At 35.5% G+C, this 18,972-nt stretch overlaps 1 protein-coding gene across 1 annotated transcript in view; it reads left to right on the forward strand.

The window, feature by feature from the left end:
• Positions 1–6,367, forward strand: part of LOC139690069 (uncharacterized) — a 146,526-nt gene extending 140,159 nt beyond the window's left edge. The window contains exons 45-51 of the mRNA XM_071587267.1: positions 37–235; positions 1,127–1,404; positions 2,802–2,989; positions 3,457–3,624; positions 4,511–4,654; positions 6,063–6,151; positions 6,273–6,367. Of these exons, the coding sequence (XP_071443368.1) occupies positions 37–235; positions 1,127–1,404; positions 2,802–2,989; positions 3,457–3,624; positions 4,511–4,654; positions 6,063–6,151; positions 6,273–6,367 (1,161 nt within the window). The remainder of the gene's footprint in view (positions 1–36; positions 236–1,126; positions 1,405–2,801; positions 2,990–3,456; positions 3,625–4,510; positions 4,655–6,062; positions 6,152–6,272) is intronic.
• The last annotated feature ends 12,605 nt before the right edge of the window (positions 6,368–18,972 follow it).

An 18,972-nucleotide genomic window follows, 5' to 3' on the forward strand; every position in this document is an offset into this window, starting at 1 on the left:
GCAAAAAAACTCGCGTACTTTTGCAAAATTTTGTAGGAAAGGTTCTCATTACACCCGTCAACTGATGTTAATCAGACTGATATCTGGTGGGTTCCAATTACCTATACTTGGATGCACTCGAGGAATTTCAATGAGACAAAACCTACGTACTGGCTGAAGACACCTACTGCCTCCATAATGCTGGAAGATTTTTCCTCTGACAATGAGTGGATTATTTTCAATCTTCAACATTCCGGTACGTTATATTTTAAGTTAGTGATTAACTAAAAGACATTTTTTTCGTTGTATTGTAATAACATATTCGTTTTCATTTTCTATTTTTAATCAAAATAAAGAATGTTCTCGAATCGTGGGCATGAGAATCCATGGGAAGTCTGAAAAAAGGTTGAACGAAGGTTGTTAATTCTCAATCTAAACGCGATTTTATTCATCTCAATGCTATTAAACTTGTGGTTTATGCTTCTAATTACTTTCATCAATTGAAATACTATGGAAGTATCCCTGAAACAACGCAAACAGTCGCAAAAATGTGGTCCTTCGTTAATATGAACGTACACAGAGGGGTAGAGGGGTTGGAAATTATCTGGCCGAGCTCTAGCGTAACGCGTACTCTCTGCGTGCTGAAGACAGCCGGTAAGTAGGTAGCGGTCAGTGCTAGTGGTCGCTTTGAGGGACTTGGGAACTGTATCAGCTGATAATATACTGCGTAAACGGTTGTGTGGGGCTGGAGTGAATTCGAAACGTAATTGGTAGATGAAGAAGTAAACCTAATATGTAGACGATAAGTTGAAGATAATGACCGGTGCTGGTCTTAGAAATCTCGAGAAAACCCGATTGGTTACCCGCATCTATACGAGGAACAAAAAAGGGGAGGGAAGAAATAAAATGACTGGTCAGGTGAGACGAGGTCATTCGTTTGAATGAGTGAGTAATTTCATTGCTAAAAAAAGTTTATATTAATACAAATATTACAGTATTTTCTATTGGTTTTCATTTCAAGAGGCCCCTTCCACCTCTGACTACCTGTCTGGGTAGCATGCTTTACACGGAAAATTATTCTTCTATTACGGAAATTTCTAATCGATTTCATACTAAGTACCTTGACTTCCATTGTTCTCACTTTCAGGATTCTACCGTGTAAACTACGACGAGCAAAACTGGAGACTCTTAAGTGATTACTTGAGCACAAATGATTACCATAATATTCCTCCAGTCAATCGGGCACAGTTGATTGACGACGCTCTCAATTTGGCTAGGGCAGGCTACTTGAATTATAGCGTGGCTCTTAACTTGACGTCTTACTTGGACCGTGAATCGGACTACATACCCTTGTACTCTGCCTACCAAGGATTCAGCTTCTTGGAAACCCGGATGTCAGAATCCATAGAATTGGATAATTTCAAGGTAAACACTTTTTACAATGTTCAAGTATGTCTATAAAATAATATTATTAATTCTTATAACATTTATTGAGCTACGGTAAATGCTAGGACTTAAGTTTCGAGAAAAAATATGTCCTTATCCATGCTAGATAATCATGCTCTATTTTAAATAAAATGCAATAAACTGAGAAACGGCAATTGAGAGAGAAAAATGGCTGCAATGAAAAGGCTATGCCTTTAGAAGATGATGATGAAACTGAAGATAAACTTAATTAGTGCATATTCAACCATGAGTATGCATGGTTAAGATAGACTTAGATGAGATATTAGGGAAGATAACCAGATATACATGTATTGAGGGGGAATTAAACATCTACACTATATTCCCGTGAGAAAAGGGCTGTGTTACAAATCAGAGGTAGTAATTCAATGAAAAGCATGGTAATGGAAACCAAAACACAAACAGAACGAAAAAATGGAACTAAAAAAAAAGTTCAATCCCAAAAAATGAATGCAGTACTGCATTCATTTTTTTGTTGGTCTACCTCGAAAATGATTTTATTTAAAAGTTAACTAAAACAAAAGTATATTATAGAAATCAGGCAATTCAGAGAGTGTGTACCATAAGTAACCAGTCCATTTGTAACGGGAGACGTTTCTGGAGGTCTAATAGACAAGAGGGCCAATGAGGGAGGGAGAAGTGAGTGTGAGGTCACATCACTAGCTACACTAGCGATGTGACCTCACACTCACACTAATGGCATGCAGATTTGAACACAGAAAGTGGGTACTCTCTTCATCGAATAAATAGTTCTAAATTAAATCAGCAAATGTGGGTGGTGTGAGAATTGATGGGTTACAAAGCTATCAACAGTAACTTAATCAAAACCTAATTTGAGAACTTGAGATAATGTCACGTGTAGCATAACATCTTATCCAGAGATTGTTAACAAAATAGAAAATGTACATTTTCATACTCATTCCTCGATTGTGTGGGTTCTTCCGGATAATATTTAATCATTCAGTTCCTGACCTTCAATGAAGAGAAAGGGGAAGGCCCTTGGGTGTGTATTATCAATCCCATGACATGCAATTGGCACATTCATATTTAAGGAAAAGAGATACAGCAGAGATGCCATATTAAAAAATTTGACATTTTTTAAATTTGACATAAATGATCCCAGGAAAACCAGATATGGGTGATAAATCATGAAATTATTTCAACTTCAAACAACAAACACCATATGAAAAACAGCATGCACCTAATATGAAAAATTTCAGAAAATTATGATTTAAAATTAATAACCAAAGTCAGTATATCCAAACCGCTTATTATAAATCATTATTACAATGTGTTTTCATGGTTGAAGTGATTAGAAACTTTAACTTAATATAATTTATACTTTTCTCATAATTCAGGCACACATGCGGCATATTATGAAAACTTATTACAATACTCAGAGCTTCGAAGAATCACCTGAAGATGACCACATAACTAAACTTAGCCGAACATCCCTCTTACCTTGGGTATGCAAATATAATTATGGCAACTGTGCTTCAAAGGCATCAAAATTGTTCCAAGAGTGGAAGGAAAACAGAACAAAGAGGTACGTAGAACATCAATAGAAGCTTTCTTATCATTATGTTTTAACATTGGTGAATTTTAAATCATAATGGAAAATTATCTCCTGACATCTCTCTTCAAGATATATATTAGAAAAGTTTAGAAATGTTCGTCATGTTAACAAATACCGCAGCCAAAGAAAAGCCTGGCCAAATCACAAATTAAATTAATTTAATGTTCATATATTGATTCAAAGAGCAATCTATGAATTGAAAAATATCAACTTTTGAAAAAATTCTATCTACTGAGTGTTTGTCAATGATTGTAACATCTTATAAGAAGCAATGCATTCACTGGAGCTGATTTAATATTGATGCCAACAAACACTTTTTGAGGTGAAGTGATAAATTAATTGTGGCAACTCTGTCTTTACAAATATGTGGAATCTCTAATACAATAATATTATGGACGAACTATTGGATTTAAGCCCCCTATTATTTGTCCCTTTAGTATCCCTTCAGACTTAAAGAATGTGGTTTATTGCTTTGGAGTTGGAAATGGAGGAATTGGGGATTGGAATTACCTGTTGAAGGTTTACCAGACATCTTTTGTCGCAACCGAAAAAGACGTTTTATTGAAATCCCTTGGATGCACCAAAAACAAAACCACAATTCATAGGTAAGTTATTATTGGTAAAGGGTTCTAGAATAACTAGAAAGCTCTAAACTGTAAAATGTAAAAGTTTTACAGACATTCTTTAAATTTGTTATACACTTGCCAACCACATGAATTCTGTCACAAAATTCCCATATGTCCCTGTTTGTGTTGTTTCTGGGATAATTCCATAGTATTTTAATTAATGAACGTAATTAGAAGCATTAAGCACAAGTTTTCTAGCATCAAAATGTATAAAGTCGCAGTTATATTGAGAAATATCAACCTTCATCAGACCTGTTTTCAAAATTCCCGTAGATTCTCATGCCCATGATTCAAGAACAAACTTTATTTTGATTGAAAAATAGAAAATGAAAATGAATATTATATTACAATAAAATGAAAAAAATGTCTTTTAGTCAATCACTAACTTAAAATGTAATGTAATGTACATAAAAGTGAGAGGTTTAAAGAAATTTTTCTGGTATCTTTTTGGAAACCCTAAATAAATACACTCTTTTGATAAAAGAAAGAATTTAAATATGTTACCTGAGAAAAGATGATGTTTTAATTAATACTGAAGTGATAAAAATTACGAAAATGCAATAAAAAATTGTTCAAAACTTTAGATAGATTATTTGTGGATTTTCCATTTTAATTTAAAATAGAAAAATAATGTTAAATAGTATGACTAGTAAATTTCTCGCATAATATTTCTTAGTATTGTGAAAAAACAAATGCCCATAATTAAAAGCAGTAGGGGATAGATTGGATTGAATTCTAAATAACCTGAAACAAATGATGAACAAAATGTTGACCAGATGGGTATTATCATTTCCATATAAACACTATTTATGAATGAGCATGCCCATAAGTTGGTTATAAATCCTCTTTTTTATAATTATTTCAGTTTTCTGGAGATGGCAATGAATACTGCATCTGGAATTCGAAAACATGACATATTGACTGTATTCACTTCAGTATGTAATTCACTTGAAGGCCTAAACACCGTAGTTACATATTTAGAAAATAGATGGGAAGAGATGCTGAGATTGTAAGTATAATGTAGAATCATAAGACCAATGATTTAGAATTTTTAATACCACAATGTGGAGGATTTAAACACGGGAATCAAAAACCAATAGATTTGTATTTCTTATTAATACTTCTTTGGGTCTATACCATATAAAGTAAATAAACTATGTATGCAATATGTACATCATCATGAAGGTTCCCTTAACGACCTGAAGATACTCTATAATCTTTGGATTACTTGTGGGTCCATTTGGACTATCATATCCCCAACACTTTAGTCAACATCTCCGATTCAGAATCAAAGTCACTTCTGAGCAGGAAGCTATTGCCTACAATTTTGATAATACTGACTTCCAATGATAATAATACATATAGTAGAAGTTTCTAGCATATTGTCACTGCATAATGAAACTTGACACTGCTTTATTATTAACTCCCCTTCACTGGGTCTGTGAATATGTCATTCATTCTCATTGTAGCTTGTAAACATTCCATTAATTTATTCTCATTTTCACCTCACACAACTTGGCCAAGATTTTCTTCAATGAAAAGGGAGTACATTTTATAATGTGCCAAGATAATTGATATTGATAATTAGCTTAAAAATATCATATTTTCATGGTCATGGGCTACTAATACCACTGTCCCTATCTTACAGTTAATAAGCATGTACTGCAGATAGACTTCATCATTCATTTAAAATAAACAATATTTTCATCTGATAGTGAGTGGAAATTTAGTATGTCTCAAGGTAGCTAAGTAGATATGCCCTGGCTCTCATCATTATTCCAGTTGTAAATAGTTTCTCCATAAGCGTACTTATACTGCAGGAATTTTGCACAAGTTATCATGAAAAATTTTTAAATTTCCCATTCTCAAACAGAATTGTAGACCAATGAAATATACCTATGGTGATGAGATACTCAATTATAAACCAATGCTGGGACTAAGAAAAGGTGCTGAGAGGGAAAATTTAAATGATAGTATAAACCCTATAAATGATGTGTATTCCATGTCCCATGAAAAATCAAATTCTGAGCTTACCTTGTCATGGTCTACCAATTACATTTATCACCAAAACCATCCTAGCATCTTCTACATATTAATTCAGAAGTTAAAATTTGAAAACATGTATTTTTTCAGTTTATTGCATTATTGAATTTAAAAGAAACATTTGGAAACATTTTAGGGTAATTTTTTTTAATTCTTACTTAGTATTCTCAATAAGTATTCTAGCACGAATATGTGAAAAACATTATTTGTCATAAAAAGGTAAGAGGCAAGGAGTAACAAGTTATATTCCAAAATAAACATCAAAAATATTTCTGAGCTATGAATCAACCTTCCAAAAATGTATGTGAGCAGCTTCTTCTTAAATATTCATTTTTCTGTCAATGAGTAACACATGTGTTGAAAATGATTTTCAGGTTTGGTGCAAAGCAAGTAGGAAAAATAATTAAAGAAGTGTCAAATCGTATATCTTCTCGAGGGCAAGCTGATAAGGCAAGGATATACAGTAACACATAGTTTGTAGTTGTGATTATTGTTATTAGATCCCTAAGAACTTTGGTCACTTTTTAGTGAAAAATCCAATGTTCAGATAACACAGCTCTCTTTTTGTATACATTTCATTTCAGATGAGGAACTTTTTAATGAAGATCGACAGTGGGCCATTAAGAACCAGTGCCCAGGTAGCCATGAAAACAGTTGCTGGCAACTTAGCATGGATTGAAAATTATGGACCAGAAATTGAGTCGTGGTTGAAGAAAAAATATAGTGCCCACTCGACAGCATTTCAGTTATCCTGGAGTGTGATTACCATGCTATTAATTTTTGCTCCTTTGTATATTTAGTTAGGATGTAATATTGTTATTGTTTATTTAGAATGTGTCATTATTTTTTTTATAAAAGACTATCTAACAATTGGATGCATAGCACAAGACCTTTTCATCCTGTGCAGATATTTGGAAATATATATTCAAAGATAACATTTGTAGGCCTATAAAATACTTCATCCTTGCCATAATTTTTTGTCTTGAAGAAACATAAATAAATTGACTACTTCCAAGCTTAAATGTAAGTATTTAGAATCAGGATTTTTCGTCTACTTCTTCAATAATTGTCACATCTTTTTTTCCTACAAACTGCTCTCACTGAAACATTCCCATTTAGCATAATCCATTCACTATAATCTACCTCATAATAATTAACCATTTACATCTATCACCAAAGCCAGACTAATATCCTCTATTAATTTTGCAGTAAACATATAAAATCATCATTGATCATCCATGCTAAAGAGGTCACATCAATATCTCCACATAAAAAAATCATTGCATTGGCTTCCCCATTAGATTGAGTTTTCTCAGATCTAGTATATTTCCAATTTGCTGGCAACATTTATTGCAGAAAATAAATGTGTTGTTTAAGAATTCATTGAAGAAAATGGTGTAATTCATTTCATAGCAGAAATATTGTTCCCTCTAAAAGGTGTTTATGAAAACCTAGGCAAGGGACAACATAATCATTGATATTTCCATTGAAGACGGTGAAGAAAATGGCAGGTTTCCTACATTAGTACCCTTCCTAAAGTCAAGTATTATACCCTATGACTGAGTTTTTTCTATTCATACTTTGTTGAAATACTCTGCGATGCTAAGCTGAGGGAATTTTGTCGCGAAGAAGATTTTCATACTAATTGATCGCAAACTGTAACAAAAACCATGGCCATTTCTCGTCCATATTTTCCGTCGTCTACCGTCGCGTTCCCATCTCCCATCACTTTTACATGTTTCCCTTCAGGAGCATACGTGATTATGCCTTATAATGTATCGTAGACTTGCGGCCTTGCATCGTGTCGGTAGCTCCTCAAGTGTTCGGGAGTACATATACAAATGAGGCATTGCAGAAGGTAGCGAGTAGGATTCAGGAACATAAAAGGAGATTTTAGTGCATTTAGTAGGTTAGAGAGTCTGTCAAGTAGTGGGAATTCACTAAACAAGTATTACACGGTTCCTTCACATTAAAAATCCAGCAAGAATCACGGGAAATGCAATGAAAGGTTAGACTTAGCGCACGAGAATGAGCAGGAAAAAAATAATTTCTAGAGTAAGTACCATTGGAAAGGGAAATTTCAAAGAATTGCACAATAATAAAGCTATCTCCGTAGTGTTAATCAACTGCCGAAATTTGAAAACCAAAATAGTTGAATGTCACTGTATGATAAGTACCGAAGCCGATATAATCCAATAGGAACCGAAAGCTGGTTGTAGCAAGACATTGTGGACAAGGAGATTTTACCGACAGGCTTTAGAATTTAGAGAAAGGACAAGGAAAATAGGATTGGAGGTGGAGTGTTAATAGCTGTTAAAGATATCGACGAACGCAGAAGTGATTATTTCTCTAATAGTAACTTGGAAATATTTGGTGCTCCATAAAGACCCAAGGTCGAGAAGAGCCTATATTTGGGTCTGCTACGAACCTCCCTATTACGGAGATACATCAATTTTAGAACAAGAAATTGCTAATTTGAATTCCCATTTACACAGTTCGAGAGTTACAATCGGAGTGGATATCAATTTGCCACCAACAGACTGGAAAAACTATTGTTTTATAGCTGAAAGGGATAAAGCTTTTAAAGGGATAACACCTTTTTGGCGTTCATTTAGTGTGCAATGAACACGCATATTACATATAGGTATTGGTGTAAAGATATGTATACATATATTGTTACGGACCACTCAGGCAAAAATGTATGCATACAAGTAAACATTTTTGGCTAAACAACTATAAATTGCTTTCAGAAATGCAATGCTTTACTTATTTATTTAGCCTTATTCCGAAAACAGAACTTTTTGGCCTTTCCATCTTACTATTAACAGTGAAAACATCGGAAACGATCACAAACACCCAAGCCCTAGGAGGAGGAAAACCCACCCAGGCGGGAATCAAACCCACGAACCTTGGGTTGGCAGACGAGGACTTAACCCCGCCGCCACCGAGGCCGGCGCACGAATTAATTATTATTATTATTACGCCATAATACTGACCACGATAAATCACATTTAAATGTTTCTGTTCATTTCTATTACTGGTTAACGAAAAATTACTTAAATATCACCTACAATAAGAACATGTGCATCATTGGAAAGATAATTGACGATGTCGTAATTTTTAATTAAGGGGACAATTATCTGCATATTCAGTCGTATAGGTAACGTGGTCTCGAATTATTCACTGGAATCAATTGGTGAGTTATGAAAACAGACATCGGCATGTACGAAACCCTGAGGTTTTCATTTATGAGCATGACAATGCAAGGCAGTCCAAAGCGATATACACTCTACACACCACGGGACCGAGCAAGAGCATTCTGTGAACGAGGACACAACAGTGTTACTATCACCTTTATTACGCTCATAATTGGAGCGCTGACTTTTTAGCCAGTGAGCGCTCTAGAACTCATTCTCAAACCCTTCTATATTGCCTAAAACATTATTTATAGCAGTACAGATGCCGCCAACCACATACCAAACAAATTACAGATAATTCGAAAATGTTTTTTAAGCTGAGAACAATATAGCATTAATTAAAAGGAGAAAGAAAATATTAATTCCATTTTTTCAAACTAGTAGAGAACTCAAACAGCACTCCATAGGTAGTTGCCTTTCGGTGAGAAGAAATAAAACTGTTCCTCCTAATGCATTTTCCTTTACCTTCTCTGTTCAAATGTTCTCTTTCACCTTCCATCTGAGACACAACTACGCCATTCAACATGTCTCACAGTTACTCATTCCAAACATCCAGGGTAAAAAGACCACAGCGCATCTCCCCACCGTTCTCATTAACCAGTGTCCATCCAGGGATATTATTTCTCACACTCACGCATAACTATACACTGGTAATGGTATCTTACATACATTGACCCATTCTTTCTCGGCCCTTAGAAAACTATCACACCTCGACTCCTTCCCTGTACTCTAGATTTCACATTTGTACATGTCCTCTTAGATTTAACGTCAATTTTTAACATTCCTAATATCCTTGCCTTTTACTACGGAGTCAAAGCAGCTGCTGTAGTAATTTTAGATTCAAGTAGCAATGTCTAAAAATCGAACCCTACAAAGAATTTTATAGAGAGACAAATACTCTTACATATAACACATAAACAGGTCGGAATTATGAATAAAAATTAGTGTCCCACAGATTACATATCGACATAAAAGGAAATGGAACCATAGTAATTTTATGAACCCTGTGACTATAGTATATATGGAAGACAAATTATGTGAATATTATGTAGAGGATAAATTCAAAGTTACCTTCTTTTAAGAAGGTAACTTTGTTTTCGTTAAGTTGTGTTACCTTCTTTTGCCTTTGTGTTACAAGTTAAAATGGATAAATATCCTAAGATAAATAAAATAATATGAAACTGCGGTGATTTCCCTCTTCTGATTCCTACGTCAAATTATAGTGACCTAGAAATTGATGGTCAAAAGATATTTAAACTTCGTGTCATCTAGGGGAAACCAGTTCGAGAAAGAGAAAAGTAGGATTATCTTATATTTGACGTCAATTGATATACGCAAAATCTTTCATCTTAAGCCTGGTAAATTCAAGGACTCATTATCAATTTTTTAAATCAGAACTACGCCCTCTGATTATGACCTAAAAAACGAGTGAATGTGTGATTAGTTATCTGAGGGCGGAGGGAGGCATTTCAGTTTACTCACCGACGGCATTCGGCAGGAAACGTCCCCGCGGATCGGTGACTGATGACTTCAGCACGACTGCATGAAGTCTCCCCCTCTTCCAATGTGTGGATGGAAGAAAAGAAAACGAAAAATGAGAACCAATTTGACCAACTTTGAATTACTGTATCTAAATTTTTTTAAAGGCTGGGGTTATTTATTATTAAAAAATATCCTTAAATGGCTGTTTTTCTATATATATTATTGTAATCGTATTTTTCACGAGGATAAACTTACTTTTAGCTTCCAGTGGGAAATCCGGACCGTAGAATTTTTACGATGCCCCTCACGATCCCCATCGCCTCGACTTGAGCGACCAAGTGAATGGTTTCCTCGACAGACAGAAGGTGGCACTGCACCAGTGAAATTGAAAGTTCCGGGGATGTACTAGGGATCCATCCGCCATGAGAGAGGTTGCATTTGATGAGTGTGCAACGAGCATCTATGCGCGAAAGAAAACGAGCAGTTTTAGGGTTTGGGAGGGTGGAGGAGCACAGGTTTAGTGGACGTGGGAAGGGGCTTTGAGGATAAAGTCTGGCCAGGCGTCCGGGGCACAGAGTATACTCCGTGTCCTGGGTTTGGTATTAGATCGGTAATTCAATTGAATGAGGTGCAATCGGCCGGTTGTCGAGAATACACTACATTCAACAATTTTTAACTGGGCAATTTTCCAGGGCTCATGGAAAATGGTTTACCTACAATAACTCGCGTTTCATACCACGCGTGCAAACAATATCGTTGAATGGGATTATCGTCGATCATTGCACATTTCACATTCCACGACTCTTCACGTGGCCAAAGGCCGGCGATCATCGCGCGTTCGAATCTCCGCATTCCTCCTCTTCCTGCACCCCTCGGCCAGAGCGCTTTTGGACGAAACTAATGAGCCTAAACGGGTGGTGTCTGTTCATGTTTGATCGTTCCCTGCAACACATTGATATTCACAACGGACGAACCATTAGAGGTTTGTTCGAGTGAGCAAAAATACTGCAAACCTGAATAATTGATTTTCGCCCGACAACCAACCAAGTCGTAAGAAAAACACTCTAGTTTCATTCCCTCCGGAGAAGACGGGAGAAGGAAATATAGTTAAGCTGGATCCGCTCCAACGGGCCTAAGTCTAGCCTCAGTTTTAGTCTTGGCATTAACCTTCATTTTGTCAATACGAGAGGATATAAATTAATAAATATTTTTCAATAATAATTTGACGAGAACAAACTGGAGTGAAATGGGAGTCAATCAAACCGTCTTTACACTTTTCATTCGCGATAATAAAGGTAATATTACGCAACCGCGAACCAATGGGATGGGATTCGACTGGTAACCAAGGTACTCTTATACGAAGGTAAATATTTTTGGGGAAAATGAAGAAGTTTGAACAACTATTTGCCGAAAATTCTCGTAATTAGGGCAGTGTAAATGGATCCACTGGTCCGAGTAATCGAGTGATTGTGAGCCTGTTTCCTTTTATTTAGTTTTGCATTGTTTGTATGTGATTGAGGTTGACGAGGGTCACTGTTTCCCAAACACACCTGAGTGATTTAAGAGTGTGATTTTCAATTTTTCCCTAACTTGTCACCTTTTTTTCACCTAACTCCTAAAACCAGCCCAGTGCAAATCAAGTTTACCGCCTTGGCTAATTCGTTTTTCCATTGCTCCATGACCGTAGGTACGTTTGTTTTACGTTTACATCATGCCTACGCTGTTCAAAGTTCGAAAGGTTAGAGTGAGGTTCGGTAAAGTTGACGCTTGCAAATTATAATCTTTTTTGATTTTTTGTCGTATTCTCTCTTTTACTAACCTACTTTAACTTTCTGTCATAGCGTGGCTAAAAGTCACTCATAAGATCGTTTGAGTTTACTTACTTTAATACATTGATATCGTTTTCTCTTGTCAAACCGTTCTCACATTTTTAAGCGTAATTGGTCATAAGGACGTAGCATATTGGCATAAAAAAGAGTTTCATGTTCAGAAATGGAATTCTGCTACATGCAAGTAGATGCAGTATTTTATTTTTGATTTTTCATGCCCTTATCATTACTACTATTATTATTATTCATAGTGTTCTACTCGTTTCCACGGATCAGATTTAGAAAGCTGGAGAGTTATATTTGAAATACAGGAATGATTTTATTTATTTAATTTAACCATTTAGCACTCCATAGTTTTCTTTAATAGTACTAATTATATTGAGCATTTTAATATCTATGTTCCATTCCTTTAAAATTATCACAATTTAATGTTTAGGGTTCATTATCCTCCTTTGAGACAGGATTGCTTTTTTAGAAATTTAGAATAATATTTCTAATGACATCCGCTGCTGTAATGAGTTTACAAAAATAAGTATTATTTCTCCACTGTAAATAACATTCACCATAGACAGCTTAACCCAATTATTGCGAGGATACATTGAGTTGTTTCAAAATACTACCTATTATTTTTGTTTGAACCCAATTCTCTTACCTGTTGTTGAACCACTCAAAAACAAAAATGTGTTAGGAAAACGTATGTTTTTCAATGAAAACTCTCATTGAAAATGCAGTCGATCGGTAAGTATTATTTCAACCAGTGTGTAAAGAATAACTAATCATTTAGGCTTGGAAGGCCATGATGGGTTCCCTTTGACGATAATGCTTGAATCACAATTATCTGAACTACTAGCTTGACGTGGTGAAAGGCAAAAGTGCTTGCGCTTTGTGATTAACACTAACGTTGTGCTGGCTGGAGGTGTTACATATTGGATCCTGGTATGGTCACCAAATTCCGATAGGTCGAAGGGTAGGAGCCAGATAAAATGTAAGAAGTGTAGGTAGGGTATATATCTACACAATATCCCGCAAGCCGCCTCAAGGGCGTGTGGCGGGGCATGTTAGATCACCAGCCATGCATACACGAACCCAACCATGACACCTCTACACAAGTATTAGTTTGATAATGCACTGGAAAAAGTTAATCATACGAAGAAAGGTATTTCCATGCAGCAATATTCAATAGCAAGATAATTGTATTCAAATCATGCGGGAGAACTGTTAAAAAGATGAATCAATGATATAAAAAACATACAGGGTATCGACAAAATATATACACTGCCAATGTTAATCATCTCCTTCGCGATTGCTTTAATATCTATTTTGATTCAATTGTTCCTGGCTCAACTTTGTAGAAGTTCATGTTCATTTGATGAAAAACCTAATGTATATTTCCTCTGTCATTATTTACGTACAACTAGTTTCAACGCTTAGACGTCAAATCAAGTCGCGGTACATTTATATACCATTCATGTGGGAGAGAGGGGGTGGGTGAAAGAGGGGGGAAAGGAGGGGAAAAGGTGGGGTTGCGATCCGCGTAGATGGGAAGGGTTAAGCGTCAGGAAAGGAGATTGGTGGGTTCACAGTGGGGCGGGGGGTTGTTGGGTCTATACTATATGTGAAGGAAAGAGATACTTCCAGGATTGGGGAGAGGTATTCAAAAAATAAATTTAATGATCTATCTTCAAGGGTACGGGGAAAAAATGGCATTTTAAAGCAATCCGTTTTATAGTACGTCAGGGCCTGTAATTTGTCTTTAAAATCCTCAGATAAGTAACCAGCCTCAAATGTACGTAATCAATTTAACCTGTATTTCAGCCCATGGTCAACTAGTGGCTCACATCTTATTTCTTCCGATATTTTTGTGACACTGCTACCTTGTTCATACAACTTTTGACAATATAAGAAAAACAAATTTGTACTTTTCAACAGATTTATTTGTAACCTACAACACGTTTCAGTTCATCGAACCATCGTCAGGAACAAGATAAAATTCAAATTGTGATACATCATATTTAAACCTGTTTGAGGAAAGGGCTGGGGGAAGAAAATAGTGAGGAGTAAGGTAGGCGGGGACAAAGAAGGAAATATGGAAATCCCAAAGAAACAGGGAAACTAAAGAAATGGAGAGGTAAAAAGAAGGAAGGGGGAGATAAGCACTTGTGGTGATAATTTGAGAGGACGGTAGCTGGTATTCTGGCGGTAGGACGGAGGAAAGAATAAAGATGCATTAAGCGGCAAGGGGACATGAAAGGGATAGAGGTAGTTTGAGGGATGAGATATAAGTGATTCTAAGAAGGACATTATCAAGGAAGGGTGGTTCGACACACATTGAGTATGTGTCGAACAACCCTAGTTACTGTGCCGAATAAAGCTCTGTCAATTACAACCCTTTGCTCGCGGCCTGTTAAAAATGTATGAATCCAGTCTAATTACACAGTTATCTCTCCCGAAGTTTCCTTACTTTTCGAACAGCTTTCCAAGAGGGAGCTTGCCAATTTCCTTTTTTAAATCCGGAAATATAGCATAGATCTAAACATTATTATCACCCGGGACTGGCATATCATGAACAAAAATTGCCAGTTGGATCTTGCGAGATCTAGCCTTTCGGAAATCGTGTTGTTTTTTTTGTAAGTAAACTGAGAATCAAGATATATCATGATTGAACCTACAATTATTTACTCTAAGATTTAGCATGAGATGGATGTGAGAGAGATGGGTAGTTGCGCGGATCTTCTCTGTCGCCTTTTTTTTGGGGCGTGACTTTAGCTACTTTTCAGTTTTTGGATCCTGTGCAACCATTTAGGGATTTATTAAATATTATTTCCAAATTAGGAATTAATTCTAAAGCCATTGTTTCGCATGCACAGATAAGGATTTATTCGGGGCCTGGTCATTTGTTTGGACTGAGTCCTTAATTTAGTGTTCAGGAGAAGATATTACGATTTCAGACAGAGGGCCATGGAAGCGATCCAGTGGAAACTCGCATTATTCCTGTGAACGACTATTTAAACGCTGTGAAAATGGTGGTTTAGTCTACAAGCTTTTCCTAAACTGGTGGTAAGTTTTTGTCCGCTACTAGTCAGTGATGGCACTGTCGACTTATTTCCCTGAACCTCTCGTACAATTGACGTAAATGCTTTAGGGTTATTGTCCAAATATTCACCGAATGTTTCATTATTATTGTTTACTCACACACAAATAAATCTTTCTTTTGAGTTTCTAATTTTTCTTAGTAATCAAATTAACATAAACAAGCTCTATTCTGTGGTCACAATGTCTTTAAGTGTTGCTGCATTAAGACACTTTCGTATAAATATGTTGCCAAGAGATCCTGTACTTCCTCTGCTAGATGTTAATACTAACTGGCTAGACGAGTGTGATGTATGGCACGAAGCAGTGACTCGCTTGGCTCCGTGCCGTTATCTCCTACTCTTAAATTGCAGTTTTTTCTTTTTATGGTAGATTGAAATTCTCTCCGGTTATAACTCTCCAACTTTGAAAATGGGAATTTTAATTGGCGACTTCTCTTTCGAGTACTAAAATTAATGTGCCTCCGGAAATGGACTGAAGAGGAAATCATGAATGACGAATGGGACCTATGAACCACAGAGAAAAAATGGGTGCATATAAAATAATGGATATCAAAAGCCGATCATTAAACTATAGGAACAGTAAAAAGTCATAGCCAGAAGATTGTCAAGATATCAATGAAACATGAATAATTTTATAAATAATTTAATTTCATTAATTTCGCCAAAATTCGAATTAATTTTTCCTTCACTCTTACAGGTTTAGAGGAAAAATATTAATGAAAAACTTTGAAGTACTTGAAAGATCGTTAAAAAAATGACAAAAATGCTGCACTACCTATACCAACTAAAATATCTATATATACGTCAAATACATTTTTAGATACATTTAGAACGCACTATATACGATTTTACTGAAATAGCTGCACACTTGTATTACAGTTAACTCCCCTTCACCATATTAAATACATTATCATAATTTCAGTCATTAATCTAAATGTTTACCACTCCTCTACTGCCGTGAGCTAGCTTATTTCTATGAAGGAAATATCTCATTCATTGTCAGATGAGCTGGAAATTTTTAAAACCTTCAAGGTTGTCAACTTGAGTATTGACGATAGCATCGAATACATATGAAAATATAATTGGTCCTTTCGCCCTTTGATCAGTCGATTCCACTCCTCCTTCCACCCCTGTTCCCGCAAAATTTTCTTCCCCCCGAGAGTAGAAGCTATGGAAGTTACAGTGAAACAAATCTGTCTGATGAAGATCCTAGGCCTTCCCTCCGTAGAGCAATACAATGAGAGAGGTTATTTAGCTCATTATTCTCGAGAAAGTAGAACGTTTTTCTGTATTCAATATGACTTTTGATTTAATATGTCTAGGCCAAAGTAAAGCAGTACTTACCTGTAGATTTATGAACTCATTAAAAAAACCACATTCCAATAGCATCTTGGTTAATAACAGTTATTATTATTAGGTAATCTACCGGTTAAGGTAGATTTTGGATGGATTTGATTAACCAATTAAATATCTTGTTTCTCCTAACAAAATACAAACCAACCTTCTACTCTACAGCAAGCCCCTCTTCATCTACATATGCATCATTCCTAACTTTATTTCGTCCAACATCCCAATCATACTTTTTATTCTTTCCTTGGTTGCCCAATATTCTCCCGCCCCGTCTATAACAGTCTTCAACATCCCACTGCCGATCAATGTGCTTTGCATCCATTTTTTAAGTCTCCTTATGACTTCTCCTAACAATCCCCTCTTCTCTCCCACCATACGTAGAACTTCCTTGTTTGTTTTCCTTTCTGTCCACTTCACCTCCATCCTTCTCCATGCTCACATCTCAAAAGCCTCCAATTGCTCTCAAAACCTTCTTCTATTTCCATCTCCAATCTATTTTTCTAATCATCTCATCTGTGATTGATGGTTTACTCGTCATTTTCTTATCAACAGTTCCTATACTTTCTTTTGCAGATTTTGCTATCCCATTTTTGATATACGTGTATATGTATAAAGTTTTTATTGCCTCAGTTTGTGTATTTATTGGGTAGGGTAGTATTACCATTATTTATCAATAGTACTCACCTCCTTTCACTCACTCATGAGTGCTGAGCCTGCTGATACTTCTTCCTGGTCAATCCAATTAATGCTTCTACATTCCATTACCTAACCCACCTCCTCTGCCTGTTATCTTTTTAAACCGGATGCTACACTTCATAACTATTACATGTTGCACAGATGTGCTCCCAGGAAACTGTGTGACTTGATCATGCTGTTCCTAATTCTGTGAATAACCATAATATAATCTAGCTGATACATTTCTGAGTTACCTGGCATTTTCCATGTACAGCTATGCCTTGTGTGGTGCCTAAATGGTGTTGGTGATAATTAGCTCATGTCTTCTATAACAGTCAGCTAGTCAAGTTGTTTCATCTTTATGCCTACATTTGCACCTGCATATTAACAAGTCAACTGAGAGAGCTTAGAAAACCAACTTTGACTGAGGTTCATGGTAGATATATACTACTTCCTATCAGCACTGAAGCTAATGGCCGATTGACTACCAATTGAGAACATTATTGTGATTTCACATTAAATTGACCAGAGGATGTTGATAATTGGCGGAGTCAGAAATGTTTTTGATTTCTACAAATTATCTAAGGTGAAAATGGGGTTGAATGATAGTACACAGACATACTGACATACTTGTAATCTGTTACATAAGGAAAGCTTTCTTCTCTGAGCTAATTGTCACAGGCACTACATTTTTAGGCAATTCCTTTTTGGAAGGCAAATGCCATCTATAGAGATAGCTGTCACTGTGATAATCTTAGTCTTACTTCAGGTATCACTCTGACTTTATGACCAATATTCAGTAATCATATCACGGATATTCTAATGAGAAATATATATTATTACTGGTCTCAATAGCAATTTTCATTGACCATCAGTGTTAAGTTTTGATGGGAAGTGTTTGTTAGCCTTTCTTCCATTAGATTGTTTATTATTCCTGAGAAAAATTATGTTACTTTTGTTAAATTCACTAACAAGACATGGAGGTGTTTAAGGGCAAGTACCTGATCCGTGAAACTCCCTTCTTCTTAGCACCCTTAATTTTTTTTTTATTCGAGCATTGACAGATGTAGAAATTAGAAAACCTGTTTTACACAACAAATTCTTATTAACATCTTACATACCAAATTTCAATATAAACCTTTGCAGAACCCTTAATTCAATAACAAGTTCATCCATAAACACTTGGAACTTGGCATCATTTCCAAAATTTTAGCAATATTACCATAGCTCACCATCATAAAGAAATTCAACAAATTGAACAACATTTCAACTTTACATGATATAAGATTACATATTTCATAAAATTAGCCACAAATGAATATATATGAGTAGTTGCACCACATTAATTTTCCTTAGAAATTGTTATTCACTGTACCTATCATATTTTTTCAGATGATTGTCCAAGCGTTAAGTACCTAGGCATGTGTAAAGACTTTCTATTTTAAACACTTGTGCATTTCAACATCATATGATCCTACCATATTATGGTCACATACAACCAACAAAAAAAATATAAAATCTTTATGAAAACTAAATAAATATAATACACCTAAGTAAGATGATATTAATTATGCATTACTCAAGGAGAATATTGTTTAAATTTTGCTCAAGATTCACCAAAAGTAATATGTAACGAATAACTAAATTACATAATATATT

The sequence above is a fragment of the Hetaerina americana genome, unplaced genomic scaffold, assembly GCF_022747635.1.
Source record: "Hetaerina americana unplaced genomic scaffold, ioHetAmer1.1.p SCAF_3, whole genome shotgun sequence".
NCBI classification, from domain to species: domain Eukaryota; kingdom Metazoa; phylum Arthropoda; class Insecta; order Odonata; family Calopterygidae; genus Hetaerina; species Hetaerina americana.